Genomic DNA, 18,903 nt, shown 5'->3' on the forward strand with positions numbered 1-18,903 from the left:
AGACAGACAGACAGACAGACGGATGGATAAGATAGACAGATAGATAGATTAGATAGATCGGTGGTTCTCAACCTTCCCAATGCTGCGACCCTTTAATACAGTTCCTCATGTTGTGGTGACCCCCAACCATCAAATTGGTGTCTCAGTTCCTAAGACCATCGAAAATATGTGTTTTCCGATGGTCTTAGGCGACCCCTGTGAAAGGGTCGTTTGACCCCCAAAGGGGTCCCAACCCACAGGCTGAGAACCGCTGAGATAGATGGATGGATGGATGAATAAGATGATAGATAGATAGATAGATAGATAGATAGATAGATAGATAGATAGATAGGTAGGTAGGTAGGTAGGTAGGTAGGTAGGTAGGTAGGTAGGTAGGTAGGTAGGTACATAGGTTGGTAGATAGGTAGATAGGTAGATAGGTAGGTAGGTAGGTAGGTAGGTAGATAGATAGATAGATAGATAGATAGATAGATAGATAGATAGATAGATAGATAGATAGATAGATAGATAGATAGATAGATAGATAGATAGATAGATAGATAGGCAGGCAGGCAGGCAGGCAGGCAGGCAGGCAGGCAGGCAGGCAGGCAGGCAGGCAGGCAGGCAGGCAGGCAGGCAGGCAGGCAGGCAGGCAGGCAGGCAGGCAGATAGATAATGGACAGAGAGAGGAGAGGAAAGGAGATGAGGAGAGAATATTCTTTATTGGAAAAGTATGTTGGACAGAAGGAATATATACTCTATTCTATTCTATTAATTCTGTTTTCTGTTCTGTTCTGTTCTGTTCTGTTCTGTTCTGTTCTGTTCTGTTATCATGGTCCCAGTCTACTCCTGTTCTATTCTACTCTTCTACTCTACTATTTTACTCTACTACCCTACCCTCCTCTCTCTCTCTCTCTCTCTCTCTCTCTCTCTCTCTCTCTCTCTCTCTCTCTCTCTCTCTCTCTCTCTCACTCACTCCCTCCCTCCCTCCCTCTCTCTCTCTCTCTCTCTCTCACACACACACAGAGAGGGATGGAGAGAGAGAGTATAAAGACACACAAATGTATATATGTGTGTATGTATTTGTTTGTGTGTGTGTGTATTTATATTTAGTCACATTTCTATTTAAAAAAAACATTTCAAAGGCAGGGAGGAAAAAAACAGGCCGAAGATTGCAAGGAGCCTTTAAAAAAAAAAAAAAAAAAAAAGCACCTGGCTAGTCCGTCTGGCCTTTATTTTCCCCCCTGCTCAGTTGCTACGAGGCGGCTGCTTTGCTGGGAAGAACTTCCCTTCCCTTCCTTTCGCCCCTCTTTGGCTTCCCAACATTCCGTCATTCAAGGGAACACAGCATGTTCAGAGCTGACTGCCCAAAGGAAGTCATTACTTCTGCGGGTTGACTTTGGGGAGACGCTCGCTGGCAGGTGGGTGTCCCTTGAAAGCCTCGTGTCCCCTCCTCCCCCAGGAGGAGATAATTATGTACGGTGGCGGGCGGAGGATGCAACTTTGCTAAGGCAAAGCACAAAGGCCTGCTTCATCTTAATGCACACCGCAATGTCGTCAGGCACCAAGTTCTGGAGATTTTTTGTTGTGGTGGTTTTTTAACTTTAAAAAAAAGATGAAGAAGAGAAAGGGAGGGAGAGAGAGAGAGAGAGAGAGAGAGAGGGAGGGAGGGAGAGAGAGAGAGAGAGAGAGAGAGAGAGAATTGCCATTTCTTTGGCATTCAGGATGGGTCATCCTTCCGACCGGCTTTTTGCCTTTTTTACAATGGGTTTTTTACAATTAATGGGGGAGTGAGTGAACAGGGAAGGGGGCAGGGAGCATAGCGCACTCCGGTGCTTTGCTGCAACTTTGGTTGCATGCAAAACCAAAGTCACAAGTTTGTTCTGAGTAAATTTGGACTATGGTAGTGGCAGTTAGAGTGATTTTCATAATAGCTTGCCAAGGGAGGCCTTTTTTTAGTAAAGATATTCCAAGTAGTTTGATTCTATTCCATTCCTTTCCGTTCCGTTCTTTTGTATTCTACTCTACTCTTCTGCTCTACTTTACTCTTAGTTTGATTCTATTCCATTCCTTTCCGTTCCGTTCTTTTGTATTCTACTCTACTCTTCTGCTCTACTTTACTCTTATTCTACTCTACTCTTCTCTCTTCTCTTCCTTTCTGTCTTCACCCTACCCTACTCTACTCTATGCTGCTCTTATTCTCTTCTACTCTACTTTACTCTTATTCTACTCTACTCTTCTCTCTTCTGTTCCTTCCTTTCTACTCCACTCTACTCTAATTCTACCATACTCTACCCAACCCTACCTAACCCTACCCTACCTTACTATATTCTATTCTGTTCTGTTCTATTCTATTCTACTCTACTCTTATTCTACTCAACTCTTCTTTCTTATCTTCGTTTCTGTCTTCTATTCCACTCCACTCTACTTCTAACTTACCTTACCCTATCCTAATCTATTCTACTCTACTCTGTTCTACTCTTATTCTCTTCTACTCTACTCTACTTTACTCTTATTCTACTCTACTCTTCTCTCTTCTCTTCCTTTCTGTCTTCACCCTACTCTACTCTACTCTATGCTGCTCTTATTCTCTTCTACTCTACTTTACTCTTATTCTACTCTACTCTTCTCTCTTCTCTTCCTTCCTTTCTACTCCACTCTACTCTAATTCTACCATACTCTACCCTACCCTACCCTACCTTACTATATTCTATTCTGTTCTGTTCTATTCTATTCTATTCTATTCTATTCTATTCTATTCTATTCTACTTTACTCTGTTCTGTTCTATTCTATTCTACTCTACTCTTATTCTACTCAACTCTTCTTTCTTCTCTTCCTTTCTGTCTTCTATTCCACTCCACTCTACTTCTAACTTAACTTACCCTATCCTAATCTATTCTACTCTACTCTGTTCTACTCTTATTCTCTTCTACTCTACTCTACTCTTATTCTACTCTACTCTTCTCTCTTCTCTTCCTTTCTGTCTTACAAAATATTACAAATAAATAAAATATTCCTTCTGAAGATTCCCTCATAACCTTTTTCCTGGGTTGATCAAACCACCATCTTTCAATTGTTCCTCATAGAATTTGGTCAAATAGAATAGAATAGAATAACAGAGTTGGAAGGGACCTTGGAGGTCTTCTAGTCCAACCCCCTGCTCAGGCAGGAAACCCTACACCACTTCAAACAAATGGTTGTCTATGACAATCTTATCATCCAGTTCATCTTTCTTTTCATTATTCTCCAGTTTTTCCATAGCCTTCTCAAAACCGAATGGCCTAGTCAGCATCAAGAAAGTGTATTTTATTTCATTATTTTAAAAGGGACTTTTTATAGCTCGATGGCATGCTTTGCTCTGCTGTTCAGAAGGGAAAATAAATAACCGTGTCTATTTTTATACTTCTAACAAGGTTTTACTGATTTCAAAGGGACATCCTTCCCCTTGTCCACCCTGTACAAGGCACAGCAAAACTATTTTAACAGGAAACGAAAAAGAAATGCCTTTTAAAAACTCCACAATCATAAAACGCTATCCAAAGACTGCTTTAAAAAACAAGATTAAAGTAGCAGATTAAAATAAATCCAACCAAGAGCAAGAACATTTAAATCCTGAATTCTGAAAAGGGGCTGAATAAATTAAATCCCTCTATCACAACCTCTTGCTAGTTCACAATGGGGTGCAGTTGCCTACCAACAATGCTTAATAATCAAGCTAAACTCCTTAAGAGCTTAATTTTTCTGCAAATAATGGAAGAATTGATTGCCATCCAGTGCATGTTTCTGTATGGGGCAAAACAGAACAAGAGGGCAAAGAGGTGAGGCTTAAAATTCCCGATCTCCTGGGCAGCAGGGGCCCCTGAGGGAAGATACAAATACTTGCCAATAACACAGGAGTTGATAACTTATTGTTTAATGCAGGGGTGTCCAACCTTGATAACTTGAAGACTTGTGAAATTTCAACTCCCAGAATTCCTCAGCCAGGGAGGCTGGTTGAGAGTTGTAGTCCGCAAGTCTTCAAATTGCCAAGGTTGGACATCCCTGTTCTGACTTAGGCTTCCCGAAATCACGAAGCAGACTCCTTGTTCCGACAAAATCCCTTTTTATTAAGCTAATGTGAATTCCTCTCGTTCACATCCAGCAAAGTCTTTCTGGCAAACAGTCTTTCAAGGGTGAGTTTACAACCACAGACCTTATCAGGCTTGGAGAGCTGCCAGGCCGATAGCTTCCAAACGCAACTGCTGTACAAGAAAATACTTGGCAAGGAGTCTCTGAGAATCAGGAACAAATCTTCACACTAATTAAGCGAACTAATTGTCTCCTGCAAACTCCACTCCCCTTTCGCTCCTCTTTTATTCCCTATGGGAGGGGCCGTTCACCATCCACCTGTACCTTTACACCTGAGTCAGCCCTTGTTCCTTAGCTGTTCCCTTCTCCTGGCAGCTCTGTGAATGCGCACATCGGGAACAGGCTCCAGCTGTTCTTCTGCCCCACTGATGTCTGACTCTGAAGGCAGCTGATAACTGTCAGACGACCCTGGCCCCCTCTCTGCCTCCAACACAGAGCCCTCATCAGAGCCTTCCCCAGACTCCAGGACTGGCCCATGTTCCTCCCCAACCTCCTCACTGTCTGAATCTGCTGTCAGCTCTGCTGGCTGCTGGTGAGCCACAACACCTTCACAGACCTCCGTGAAGACTTTGCGGCCCCTCTCCAAGGGCCTGCGCATGCGCACACTGGGAACAGACTCCAGCTGTTCGTCTGCCCCACTGATCTCCGACTCCAAAGGCAGCTGATAACTGGCCCTGGCCCACTCTCTACCTCCGATGCAGAGCCCTCATCCGAGCCTGCCCCAGACTCCAGGCCCATCTTCCTCCCCAACCTTCTCACTGTCTGAGTCTGCCTTCAGCTCTGCTGGCCACTGGTGGACCACAACAATCCATGGCCGAATGGTTGCATCTGGATTGGCCCCCGATTTCGTTCCTCCTTTTCAAGAAATCCAAACCGTGAGACAAAAGCTCTGAACCTTCTCCGGAGAAAAAGAGAAATCTGAAATGGGTGTCTCATCTATTTTGAACCCTGGCCCCACCCAGTGCTCCTTCAAGCCTCACCCAACCCAGAACCTCCGAAGAGCTAAAAAATAAAGCTCAGATCTAATTGCCCATCCTGGCCTCCAGTCCTCCTTTGAGATGATTGTCCTGATAGCTGAAGAACTGGGAGCAAGAATTCAGCCTCATCAGATCCCCCCCCCCTTCCAGGTTCACATGCCAACAGGGGCTCATCGCCAAGCCCTGGCATTCATTCTCCCCTTGGCTGGTTATGCTGTTTCCAGTTCATGTTGGCCTCCTAAGCACACAGAGGAGCGAGAAAGGGAGCAGCAGATCTCTCCTCCCTTTTCTCCATGCCTAAGGCTGCCTTCACCAGCCAGGTATTGCCCATGTATAGGTTGGACTACAAATCCCATCATCGCTTTGAAAGGTTCCAGCAGTTTCCCAGAGCCACTGAAATGGCAAAGAAAGTGGAGACTCTAGACGAGGCTTGCAAAAAAAAAAACCAGCTTTTATTTATGGCCATAGCAAAAGCTAGGTGACAAAACTATATCCAAACCATACATACAAACGCATGTAAGGAATAGCCACACCCTGGAAGAGCGGCTCAGAGTATTATCAACATTTTAGGCAGATAGAAACAAAGTTTATCCAATCAGAGAGAAAGATTCGTTACCAACGTGATCTTTAAAGCGTTCTTTTGTTCAAACTCCTGTCTCTGTCTACCTTCTTTATGGAGTATTCCTATAGCCTTGTGTAGGGGGCGGGAGCCCCCCTTTGCCAAGAATGCTTTAAGGATTTAAGAGCAAGGAAAACCTCCTAGTTTTGTTCCTTTATCTATGGGGCCTGATATTCCCATGTAACAATTTCTTCTATCTTTTCAAGAATGTCCCTAGCTTCGAAGCCCAGAATAGAAGCGAGACGCAGCAGTGAGATAACATTGGCAGTACTGCCATCCTGTATGAAGGTTACAATTTGCTAGGCTAGAAAACAACTAATTTCTGACAATAATATCAGCAGAAGCCAATATTGATTCATATATCCCTTCAGCTTGTTGGTCAACCATGGAGGCCTTGGGTTTGGAAAGGGGGGGGGGCTTGGGAAGCAAATGGGCCCAGAGGAAGATACAGCAGTGCTAATGAAAGCAAAGAATTCAGCATCTTTAAAGGCCTGGAGTCTAAAACACACGAAAAAAGATTGCAGGAACTGGGTATAGCTAATCTAGAGGAAAAAAAGGGACTAGAGGTGACAGAATAGCAGTGTTCCAGTATTTGAGGGGGCTGTCCCAAAGAAGCGGAGGTCAACCTATTTTCCAAACCCAGAAGAAAAGGCAAGAAACATTGGATGGAAACTAATCAAGGGAATTAAGGAGAAGCAACCTGGAATTAAGGAGAAACTTCCTAACAGTGAGGGCAGTTAACCAGCGGAACAGCTTTCCTCCAGAAGTTGTAGGTGCTTCATCACTGGAGGTTTTTAAGAAGAGACCGGATATTCATTTGTCTGAAATGTTATAGGATCTCCTGCTTGATCAGGGGGTTGGACTAGAAGACCTCCAAGGTCCCTTCCAGCTCTATCCTGATTATTATCTCGAGAAGCCATTTTTCATAGGAGCCATGAAAGCAGAATCAAACACTTTTCTCGATTAGGACTTGTCTCTTTTTTAACTGTCCCTCCCACACAGCTTGATTATATTTGTTCAGTGGTGTAGGCCTGTGCCACCCTCTTAGCAAATCAGGTGTTTTTCTTTGCCTTCTTAAAATATGCGTAATTCCTTCAGTTCCCAAGCCCCTTCGCTCGAGCTGTTTCCTAGTTCCTCTCATCTTTTCCTAAAATTCAAACCAGACAACACAGGATTCAAGGACCGACCCAGAAGAGAAGGGTATAAAGACTTCCTAAATTTGGAGGACTATATTTTCACAGTTGCAAACTAAAATGCCCCTTTTTGTTTTAGCAGCCAACTCACGCTGATCCATATTCAGCTTGGGATCAATTGCAATTTCAGGATTAATTTCTTTATTGTTGCAATTATGGTTATGAAGTCGGATATCCCAACTGATCATTTGATTATTTCCCCTCTGTCTCTGTTCTGTTTCTGGGACTTTCAGTCAATCAATCCAAACTGAGCTGGAAGGGACCTTTTGCAGGCCTTCTAAGTTCTAGTCCAACTCCCTGCTCAAGCAAGAGACCCCATAGCACTTCAGACAAGTGACTGCCCAGTCTCTTCTTTCAAACCTCCAATGATGCAGAACCCACAAATTCTGGTTGTAAGCTGTTCCACTTTAATTGTTCTCAATGCTATAAAGTTTCTCCTTAATTCTAGGTTGCTTCTCTCCTTGATTGTTTCTTGACCTGCCTTCAGGTGCTTTGGAAAATAACTTGACTCCCTCTTCTTTGTGGCAGCCCCCAGATATTGGAAGACTGCTATCATGTCTCCCCTGGCCCTTCTCTTCACTGAACTATTCATGCCCAGTTCCTGCAACCATTTTTTGTATGTTTTAGTCTCCAATCCCCTCATCATCCTGGATGCTCTTCTCTGCAGTTTATCTAGTCTCAACATCTTTTTTTATAGTATGGTGAGCAAAACTGGATGGAGTATTCTAGGTGTGGTCTTACTAAGGCTTTATAGAATGGTATTAGTATCTCATTTGATCTTGATTGTATCCCCTCTGTTAATGAAATTTAGGATTGCATTAGCTTTCCCCCACTCCCTTTCATCAGCCAGGAAGCCCCAAAGGTGCCTTTCCCCTCCAACTGGACCTTCTTCTTGGGTTTTTTTCTTTGAAAGTGTTTCACTTCTCATCCAAGAAGCTTCTTCCGTTCTGAAGAACTGAACATGTTTTAGTTTCCAAAGGAGGGAAATAACCCCAAGGAAGTCTAGTTGCCTTTTGAAAAGAAAGAAAGAAAGAAAGAAAGAAAGAAAGAAAGAAAGAAAGAAAGAAAGAAAGAAAGAAAGAAAGAAAAGAGAGAGAGAAGAAAAGAAAAGAAAGGAAAGAAGGATGGAAAGAAGGAAGGAAAAAAACACCTTTGGGACAACCTGGATAATTGCAATCTCCATCAAGCATCAGCCAGGAAATTACACCCCCCCCCCCCCCCAAAGAAAAGACGATAAATGAATTATGAATTTGGTAGGAATCCCTAGTTTAATGTGGGGCATTTCTGCTTCTGCTTCTTCTCTGCCTCTTCGCGCGTGATGAAGAGCTCTGGAGGACTCCAAAGCTTGCCCATTCTTTTGGGCTCGATCCTGAAGCAAGTCCTGCCCGACTCCCCTGCAAACACCGTCCCCCCTCCCCGGTCGAAGTGAGAGGGGGCCGGATCTCGTCTCCCCTTTTGGACCGGAACATCCCCAACGCCAGCGCGCCATCCCTCTTGGCAAGGGGGCAGCAAGATGCTGCGCCCGGCGGGGCGGCTTCCTGGGAGGGCAAAGGGAAAGGAGGGGTCTCGCCCCTCTTCCACGAGCCCCTCTCGTTCCCGAAGCTCCCCAGCCCCAGAGACGGAACCCCCCTCCCTCAAGGCAACCCCCCTCCCCCAGCACACCCGAAGTCCAGAAAAGTCCCTGGCCGGGACGATGGGGCCAGAGCCGCGCATGCGCCTCCGCTCCCCCAGCTCTCCAGCGGAACCCGGCGAAGTCCAAGCGCCAGATCCGCACCAGCGGCCGGGCAGGAGGCGATGGCTGGGGAGAACCAGCAGCGGACTCTCCGGAAAAGCATCGCGGCTCAGCAGCCGGCTCCTCAGTCGCCCCCGCCTGGCAACAGCCCCAGCGCCCCGCAAGCGCCCAGCCCGGACAGCGGCGACACGGAGCGAGTGGCGCTCAAGAAGGAGATAGGCTTGGTCAGCGCCTGTGCCATCATCATAGGTGAGGAGGGGTAGCCCCGTCGGTCCGGGGAGGGGGCAACTCCCCCCTTAACATCACCCCCCTAGGAAGGGGGGTCTCCCCTGGCTTGGAAAGTTGCTCTTGGTGGTGCGCGGTCCTTTAAAAGAGGAGGGGGACAAGGGGGAGGCGAGGCTGCTTGGAGGAGTAAACCTTCCCTTCTTCTTTCTCTTACAGATTAAGAGAGTTGGAAGAATATATAGAGTAGAGTAGAGTAGAGTAGAGTAGAGTAGAGTAGAGTAGAGTAGAGTAGAGTAGAGTAGAGTAGAGTAGAGTAGAGTAGAGTACAGTAGAATTCTTTATTGGCAAAGTGTGATTGGACAAACAAGGAAATTGTCTTTGGTGCAGATGCTCTCAAGTGTACGTTTGTCAATAATTATAAGGGACCTTGTAGGTCATCTAGTCCAACCACTCCCCCTGCCCAAGCAGTTGACCCTACAGCATTTCTGACCAATGGCAGTCCAATCTCTTCTTGAAAGTCTCAAGTGATGAAGCTTCCACAACCTTCGAAGGCAACTTCTGTTCCATTGGTTGATTGTTCTCACTGTCAGAAAGTTCCTTCTTATTTCCAGGTTGAATCTCTCCTTGTTTGGTTTCCATCCATTCTTCTTTGTCTGGCCTTCAGGTGCTTTGGAAAATAGCTTGATCCCCTCCTCTCTGTGGCAGCCCCTCAAATACTGGAAGGCTGCTATCATGTCTCCCCTGGTCCTTCTCTTCAGTAAACTAGCCATGCCCAGTTCCTGTAACCATTCTTCAGGGGGACAAATTTGGAGGGGGGATATTGGCTACCAAGCCAGGTCCCCTCTCCTCCTCCCTTTCCTTTTCTTGGCAGCTTGCATACTGGTAGTCCTCAACGTATGGCCACAATTGAGCCTAGAATAGAATAGAATATAATAGAATAGAATGGAATAGTATTATTTATTGGCCAAGTGTGATCGGACACACAAGGAATTTGTCTGGTGCATATGCTCTCAGTGTACATAAAAAGACAAGATACATTCGTCAAGAATAATAAGGTGCAACACTTAATGAAAGTCATAGGGTACAAATAAGCAATCAGGAAAAAATATCAATATAAATCATAAGGATACAAGCAATAAAGTTGCAGTCATACAGTCATAAGTGGGAGGAGACGGGAGATAGGAACAATGAGAAGATTAATAGTAATAGTAATGCAGACTTAATGAATGGTTTGACAGTGGTGAAGGAATTATTTGTTTAGCAGAGTGATGGCATTCAGGGAAAAACTGCCCTTGTGTCTAGTTGTCTTGCTGTGCAGTGCCCTACATCGTCGTTTTGAGGGTAGGAGTTGAAAGAGTTCCAACAAATTCCATTCAAACCATGGGCAGCCACATTGGTTCCTGGAGATAAGAACCATTTCTCATATGGCTCAGTCCCCCAGTGGGTTTTGGGCGGCACTTAACAACTTCCGGCAGTCAATCCTGCCTCCTTAAGTAGCTTTTGGAGATCCTCAAGTGCCTTTTTGCCCTGTTAATATTTCCTATTTATGAAGGCAGGTTTATTTATTTAGCAAATCATACGTGGACTTGCAATGTACATTTTCCGCCTAGATTAATAATGCTTCCATTTGTGAAGGCAGATATTGGGGTGGGGTGGGGGAGGCAAACAGAAGGTCTCAAAGCAGTAACTGTGTTCACACAACTCTCTGAACAGCAGTTTGTCCACCACGTTTTAGCCAGTCCTGTTGTGCACACCAAGCCAGTGGATTTAGTTGTGGAAAGCCAGAAAGTTTGAGGAAATCAGTGAGCTCCACTTCAGTTAATCCTCTTTAAATCTATCACGCGAGCACCACTAATGAGTGAAGAGGTTATGGTAGTCTCCGAGGGGGGGGGCAAATTAACTAAGAATCTGAGAGTTGTTTTGCTTTTAAAAAAGAAATCTTGGGAGGCGTCTGGAAAACTGGCAGCTCCTTCAGAGGGGCAGTTTTGGGAGAGAGCCCTGCTTTGATTGATCATTCCAATTATGTAAATGCCACCAACAATGTTTTTGCCAGCCTGGGGGGCGCTGAATTTTGGTGGCAGCAGTTTTGCCTGTTGCATGTTTAGGGCTTTTTCTAAGGCAGCACACAAACACACGGGGTTTTCATTGTCTTTGGGTAAGCTCCTGTAGAAAACTAGGCTGCTATTTTAAGCCTCAGGGAAACAAGTAGACGTGTGTGCCTGTGAATTCATTGTGATGCAGTTTTTACTGAGTCAATCTTAAGCCTACTCTTTTTCCAAAAAAACGCCCCTCCACCTAGGATGTTTGGTGGTGCTTCTTCTCCTTCTTTCTGCCTCTCCAGTGGGTTAGGAGAGGAGGAAGAGACAGAGAGAAAGAGAGAGGACCCCAAGATCAGATTATTTATTATTTATTTTATTTATTTTATTAAATTTATAGACCGCCCCCTCTCCCCGAAGGGACTCGGGGCGGTGTACAGACACCACATTAAAACCTAATATAAAATAGATACACTTAAAAACCAATTAAACAATAAGGCTGTACAGGGTAATAAAAGTTAAAAATCAGCTTAAAACAACCCCCAAAATTTAAAAGTACAGAACTGAGGGACTAGATTGAGATTAGGCCAGGCCCGCTAAACTAAACAGGTGGGTCTTGAGATTATGAAGCAAGCTCCTTTGAAGCTAGGTCTTCTGCCTGTGTGTTCTGACCCAGCCTTCACAGAACCAAGAAACGGACTCTTTGTCCCGAAAAAGCTCTCTTTATTTATCTACTGTGAATTACTGGCATTCACACACCGAAAAGTCCAGGCAATAATCCTTCAAAGGGTTAAGATGAGCACTTCCCCCTAGAGTCGGGAACAACTAGTACATATGTGTGAGGGGAAACTTTACTTTTACCTTACCTTTTGGGAAGGATGATGCTATCTCAGGCCTTGATTGGATGTCGGTTGCAAAGTATCACATCTTTCAAAAGATCTCCATCTTCCCTCCCTATGGGAAGTCCTCTTAAGTTCTCTTCACTAGCTCACCTGTGAGGTTCCAAAAGGTCAAAAATAAAATTGAAGTCCATGTGAAAAATAATAATGAGCTTTAATTAGAATGTTCTTGGCCAAAGGAAAGAGGAGAACGGACCAACATACACCACAGCATTCCTAATTGACCCCTTGAGGGTAAACAAAACAATTTTGTTAATCCACTCCTAGGTCTCTGTGCCATTGCTAATCTTCACCTAACATTTTTTAAACAAATCCTGACCCTAAATACCAAACAAGCAGACACAGCGCCCCAATGGCATATTTGAGAGTAAAGACATTGCCAGTCTTGATGGAGAAGAAAAGTTTGCATTGAACTGTTCATGTTTTTTTCCTTTGTTTTAAGTGGAAGAATGTAGGCTAGTGTTTAGTTTAGAGAATGTTAGTTACAACCTCTTTCAATCAATTGGGGGGGGGGGGGGGAAATAGACATTTTTTTCGAGATCTGGAATGGGATGCTAGTCATATCCTATTGAATGGAAGCCCAAGGCTTTCCAAGTTGATTAGGTCTTTGTTGTTAGTTGCGAAGTCATGTCCGACCCATCCCGACCCCATGGACAACGTTCCTCCAGGCCTTCCTGTCCTCTACCATCCTCTGGAGTCCATTTAAGCTCACACCGACTGCTTCAGTGACTCCATCCAGCCACCTCATTCTCTGTTGTCCCCTTCTTCTTTTGCCTTCAGTCTTTCCCAGCATTAGACTCTTCTCCAGGGACTCCTACCTTCTCATTATATTTGAGTTTCCTCTTCAGGTTCTGGCCTTCTAAAGAGCAGTCAGGGTTGATCTTCTCTAGGACTGACCAGTTTGATCCGCCTTGGGACTTGCAGCAGTCTTCTCCAGCACCATAGTTCAAAGACTATTATACAACCGTTATTAATCATTATTTTTTCTTTGACTCTCTATTTCTTTTTGAAATGACTCTAGGCAGAGTACATCATAATAATAATAATATATAATATATTTATTTCTTAGCCGCACCCTCTCCCGAAGGACTCGGGGCGGCGTACAACGAAACATACGAAATAAATATGTAAACAAAACAAACATATAACAAAGACATACACTGAAACATACACAAGGAGGAGGTCGATTGATAAAACAATTAAAATAAAACAAGGACAGAAAGCCATTCCAGGGGGCCCCTTCTGTCCACCAGAGTAGGGTGGGGGGGGGAGTAGAAAAAGTTTTACAGAGCTCATGTGTGCAGATTAGAAGAGAATATTTGAAGCTCAGGGTCTTACTTTGGGCTCTTGGTGCTCTCTGAGCTTGGTGGCTTTCTTGCAGACATCTCATTACCAAACTAGTTAACATCATCAGTGCACTGATACAGCACGGATGATATTCCTAATTTGCTAATGAAACGTCTGCTAGAAAACCACCAAGCTAGGAAAGAACCAAGGACCCCATAATTCCTACATTGTTAGCTATTGTTACTGGATTGCCATCTTGGGTGTGTCTTGAAATACACCTACGATAGAGTTAGGATACATACATGGGAGTCCAAAGAGAAAACTATCACCCCCTTAATAGCTAGGAAATGAGACATGAAAGAAAATCCAACTTGCAACCTTAATTTTCAGCCAGGTTCATGCTTCTTAGTATTTTTTTTTTAAAGCACCGTTGTTACAAAAGCCACATCTGTTGAATTGGATGGATGTTCCACTAAGAAATAGAAAATAGCTTCTTCTTATTACTAATTTTGAGAGACTCGGTGGCTCAGTGGCTAAGATGCTGAGCTTGTCAATCAGAAAGGTCAGCAGTTCGGTAGTTCAAATCCCTAACACCGAGTAACAGAGTGAGCTCCCATTACTTGTCCCAGCTTCGGCCAACCTAGCAGTTCAAAAGCATGTAAAAAATGCAAGTAGAAAAATAGGGACCACCTTTGGTGGGAAGGGAACAGCGCTCTGTGTGCCTTTGGTGTTGAGTCATGCCGACCACATGACCACGGAGATGTCTCCGGACAGCGCTGGCCCTTCGGCTTTGAAACAGAGATGAGCACCGCCCCCTAGAGTCAGGAATGACTAGCACATATGTGCGAGGGAAATCATTACCTTTATTACTAATCTTAGCCCTCTTTTCCACTCCTACCTTGTTGAAAATATTCACAGAGACTTCTAAATTCTAAAAGCCTTCCTTTTTTGTCACCAAATTGTTACAAAAGATGAATCATCATTTGTTGTGCAGGAGGGTTTATAGAGATGAGAGCTTAGACTTCCTAAACCATGTCGTATTTGAGCCTTGTGGTTTTCTCAAGAACCTACCAGTTTGAAATCTGTATTCATTTAAGATAAATCCAGATCCTATCATAAGATATGGAACTGGCCAAATTACAGAACAAGTCTGTGTTCTTTTTTTTTTTAATGTGTATGCACGAGTAAAGGTGCGAAATATATTGATGGTGTAAGAGAACTTTCTTAAAAGTGCAGTTGTCCCTCAACATCATCTTCGAATGCTTATTATTTCCTTAAATTGCACTTAACCCTACCAGAGCTGGTAGATTTAGAACAATGAATCGAACTGTGGCCCAGATTTCTCAATGTGACTGTGCAGAGTTTCCTTAGAGCAGGGGTCCCCAACCTTTCAGACCTCAGGGACCACTAAATTCATAATTTTAAATCCCAAGGACTACTAATACGATCTACCTAACGACTGGCTGGGTGAGAGTGGGTAGGTAGTCACGTGATTGGGTGGGCGTTGCCAACTTGATGTCACTTATGTCAAGGAGTGCCTTGCTGGTCTCTTCTCGCCCCTCCCCTTCCAGCCACTCCTCGACTGCCGGCCCGGGCTCCTTAGGGCCCCGACAGGAAGCAGTTATTGGAGCTAAGCAGTCACCATGCTTAGCAAAACAGCTGGCTCAGTTCAAATTGGATCTGACCGAGAAGAAGGCTCAGCAGAAGCACTTCACTGAGGATTACCAGGATAGGCTTTCCAAGCAGAGGGAAGACCTGCGGGAGTGCAAGGCCAGGTACCAGCGCTGGAGGCTTACTGGGCTGAGATGGTCAGCCAGTTCCAGACCATGAGGCTGTCCCACTGGAACAAGGCCCTCCGGCTCTTCGCCACCAGTGGCGCTTTCCTCCAGCCTTCGCCCAAAGCCCCGTACCAGGAGGTTGAAACAGATCCCAGTTTGGAATTTCTCCCCACCCACCCCCGCCTCCGATCCACACAAAAAGACCCTGAAGGGGGAGACTCTCTGCAGCAACACAAATGTTCATTGCACGTATCCAACTTGTTAAGAAATAAAGAAACGATAGTATATTGTTAATTGTAGAAAAATTTTGAAAGAAATGCTCTCTATGCTTAAATTGAATTAAGAGGATGTATGCTGTTTATAGCAAAATATACCAATGGAGAAAATAAGAAATGAAAATGTGGTATAACTTTGAAGGGGCAATTGAAGATATTGTTTATGTACCAAGAAAAAATAACTGCAAAGATGAAAAATATTGGAAGAGAATCATTTGGCTGAAAATGAAAACAAAACAATGTTATAAAAAGGACTATGTAAATGAGAGGATGAAAAAGAAAAGACCTGGACAGCTTTTTGTTCCTACAATATGTATAATTTGTATTAAAAAATAAAAAAACCTTGGGGAAAAAAATACAATTTCCCCCTGCCTCAATACAGATCTTCCAGGTTTATTCCCCTTTGCCTCATTACAGATCTTGGTTACTGGGTTAGGTGTAGTGGTGGGATGCAGCCAGTTTGGGGAGAACCAGTTGTTAATTTTCTGAGCAGCTTGGTGAACTGGTTGTAACAAATCACTAGGGCAGAGACCCGGTGGTTAAATTATTTGAATCCTGCCACTGGTTAGGTGCCCTATAAAAAAAAATTAAGACCTTGGAAAGAACTCTTTTGAGTGCCCTCAAATGCCACTGCAACTGGAAGGAATCAAAGCCAGCTGGCCCCGGGTGAAGCCTTGGAGGAAATTAATAAATTTGGACTTAAGACTAATTAATCTCATGTTGCCCATGTGATTGGAAAGCACAGCGGCAGCTGGCGGCGTTTTGGCTTTCTAGCTCAGTGCTTGAAGGTTGAACTTGAACTTTCAGAAATCAGAGCATCAAGTAGGTCCTTGTATAAAGCCAAGGATTTTACAACTTCCTACCTGAGGTCTTCCTACCTAAGGGAAGAAATGGAGGCAGTGACAGGTTTTATTTTCCTGGGCTCCAAGATCACTGCAGATAGGGACAGCAGCCAAGAAATTAAAAGACGCTTGCTCCAGGGGAGGAAAGCTATGGCAAATTTAAACAGCATAGTAAAAAGCAGAGACATCACTCTGCCAACAAAAGTGCGTATAGTCAAGGCTATGGTTTTCCCAGTTGCAATGGATGGCTGGGAAGGTTGGACCATAAGGAAGGCTGAGCGCCAAAGAATGGAGGCCTTTGAACTCTGGTGCTGGAGAGGACGCCTGCGAGTCCCTTGGACTGCAAGGCCATCCAACCGGTCAGTCCTAGAGGAGATCAACCATGACTGCTCTTTAGAAGGCCAGGAAGAGGAAACTTCAATACTTTGGCCACCTAATGAGAAGGAAGGACTCATTGGAGAAGAGCCTCATGCTGGGAAAGATTGAGGGCAAAAGAAGAAGAGGAGGACAGAGAATGAGGTGGCTGGATGGAGTCACTGAAGCAGTTGGTGTGAGCTTTAATAGACTCCAAAGGATGGTAGAGGACAGGAAGGCCTGATGGGAGGTTGTTGATGGGGTCGCGATGGGTCGGACACAACTTCACAACTAACAACAAAGACCTGAGGTCTTTGGAAGAAGGGTGTTTCTTTGGGAGCCCATTTGAATTGAAGCAGGCACAGAGAAAAAAGTGCTGTGGACACACTTTGGGGGTTTATTTTTCAAGGTACTAATTTGTAGTGATCTCTGAGCTTGATATTTTCTTGCAGACGTTTCATTACCAAACTAGGTAACATCATCAGTGCACGGATGTTACCTAACTGGGTAATGTAACGTCTGCAAGAAAACCACCAAGCTCAGAGACCATCAAGGAGACCACAGTTTAATCCTGGGCTACAAAGATTCTCTTTTATCGGCACTAATTTTCCCCCCTATCTTTCCTCTTTTAATGATTGGGACTTCTTAGGCTAGAAACTAGAAGACTATGAGTTCTTGTTCCACATTTTGCATCATTCGTTTCCTAAAAATGATTAATTACACTAGGCAGGTTTTGTTTTTACCTGTCTCTGCTGAACAAACCACATTATATTAGCCCACAAAACGTAGTTTTCAAGGTATGGTTGTGAGTGCATCCATCACATTAAATAAAATAAAAACATCTGACCACAGGATGACAACAGGTGGGGCCTGTTGTTGACTTTATGGGAAGGGTTCTTCTTTGACCATCTGCCCCATGCAAAGCACCTTGGCTTGCTTTCACTTTCACTTTTGGGGGAAGCTGCTGCTGTCCTCCTTCTTCTCCCTTCCACAACTGCTTTCTCCTTTTCTCCTGCCCAAGTTCCCCATCACCATATTCTGCAATATTACACGAGACTGTTGATATCCAAAGTGGTGGGATTCAAAAAATTTTACTATCTGTTCTGTGGGCGTGTCTTGGTAGGCATGGTGTGTCTTGGTGGGCGTGGCTTGGTGGGGTGGCGAGCAAAGGATACTGCAAAATCCCCATTCCCTCCCGATCAGCTGGGACTCGGGAGGCAGAGAATAGATGGGGCGGAGCCAGTCAGAGGTGGTATTTACCCGTTGTCCAAATTACTCAATATTTCTGCTACTGGTTCTCCGGAACTGCTCTGAACCTGCTGAATGCCACCTCTGCAACACATCTTTAGCGTAAACCAGGAGTGGCAAACCAGCATCCTTTTAGATGTTACTGGCCTACAACTGTCAGCAGTCCGTAGTGAAGGATGCCAGCAGCTTTCATGCAACATTTTGAGAACTTTAAACTTGTCCTACCACTCCCTGGGTTCCACATATCTTCTCTTCCAGCTCAAGTATGTAGTTAGAGATCCTTTAACTTGTGTTGATTCTTTAAATATATATATATATATGATGATTAGTTTACCAATTTAGGAAGCATAGAAGTCCCCTGAGTAATGTTTCAGTTCATGGTTAGTAATTTTCCAGAAGCTAAATAAGAGTGTTCTATTTTTTTTTTTAGATGACTTTCAGCCTCCTCTTTTATTTCTTGCTAAGTTTTAAATTTTGTAAAATCACTCTGGAAGAAGGATTCTGTTTTGTGTAGTTCGTGCTTCTTTTCCCAGTATTTACATCATGAGTCCTTTTTTGTAAGAGCAGTGTTTTTAAAGTAAATTGCAAAATAATTAAAACAGGGAAGGATAGATTCCAGGGAGATTACCACTGATTTGACTTTTTTTAAAAAAAGGGGGGTGGTGGACGTTGACAATAGATTTATTCACTCTCATTTGTGACTAGCTGAAAGGTAATTCTATTTTAGTTTGCCAGACCTGACTGGGTGATTGCTTTTTCCAGTTGAACTCAAGAAACTCCCTTGCATAACTGTCCAGACTGAATCTCGCCTTGACTAGGCTGTGCAACTTTTTCTTTTTAAACCGCCTGATAAAATGCAAGCCGCATCACCCAATGTTGGCAAGATGCGAGCAGCAGGATGTCAGAAACAGAAGAAAAAGGCAGAGGATTCGGAAGACGCTTCAAATACACATCCCAGAATAGACGTGTTTCTAACAGAAGAATGAACGATAACCTGTAGCAAAAGGAAGGTGTTATTTAAGAACTGTGTATAATAGAATAGAACAGAACAGAATTCTTTATTGGCCAAGTGTGATTGGACATACAAGGAATTTGTCTTCGGTGCATATGCTCTTTAGTGTACATAAAAATACATTCATCAAGAATCATAAGATACAACACTTAGTGATAGTCATAGGTTACGAATAAGCAATCAAATCATACGAGGAAACAAATTAAACAATATAAATTGTAAAGATACAAGCAACATGGTTACAGTCATAAGTGGCAAGAGATAGGTACTAGGAAGGATGAGAATAATAATAATAATACAGTCTTAGTAAAGACTGTA

The 18,903-nt window shown here is 43.9% G+C and overlaps 1 protein-coding gene across 2 annotated transcripts in view; it reads left to right on the forward strand.

The window, feature by feature from the left end:
* The first annotated feature begins 1,263 nt into the window (after positions 1-1,263).
* The window catches only part of SLC7A10 (solute carrier family 7 member 10), a 37,052-nt gene continuing 19,412 nt past the window's right edge, over positions 1,264-18,903 (forward strand). For both annotated transcript variants that reach the window (XR_014176229.1, XM_081963161.1), the window contains exons 1-2: positions 1,264-1,400; positions 8,222-8,878. Coding sequence is in view for 1 of the 2 variants with exons in the window: in XM_081963161.1 (XP_081819287.1) it covers positions 8,692-8,878 (187 nt within the window). In the remaining variant the exon portion in view is untranslated. The remainder of the gene's footprint in view (positions 1,401-8,221; positions 8,879-18,903) is intronic.

Source organism: Natrix helvetica (assembly GCF_964273705.1).
Source record: "Natrix helvetica genome assembly, chromosome: 10".
NCBI lineage: Eukaryota > Metazoa > Chordata > Lepidosauria > Squamata > Natricidae > Natrix > Natrix helvetica.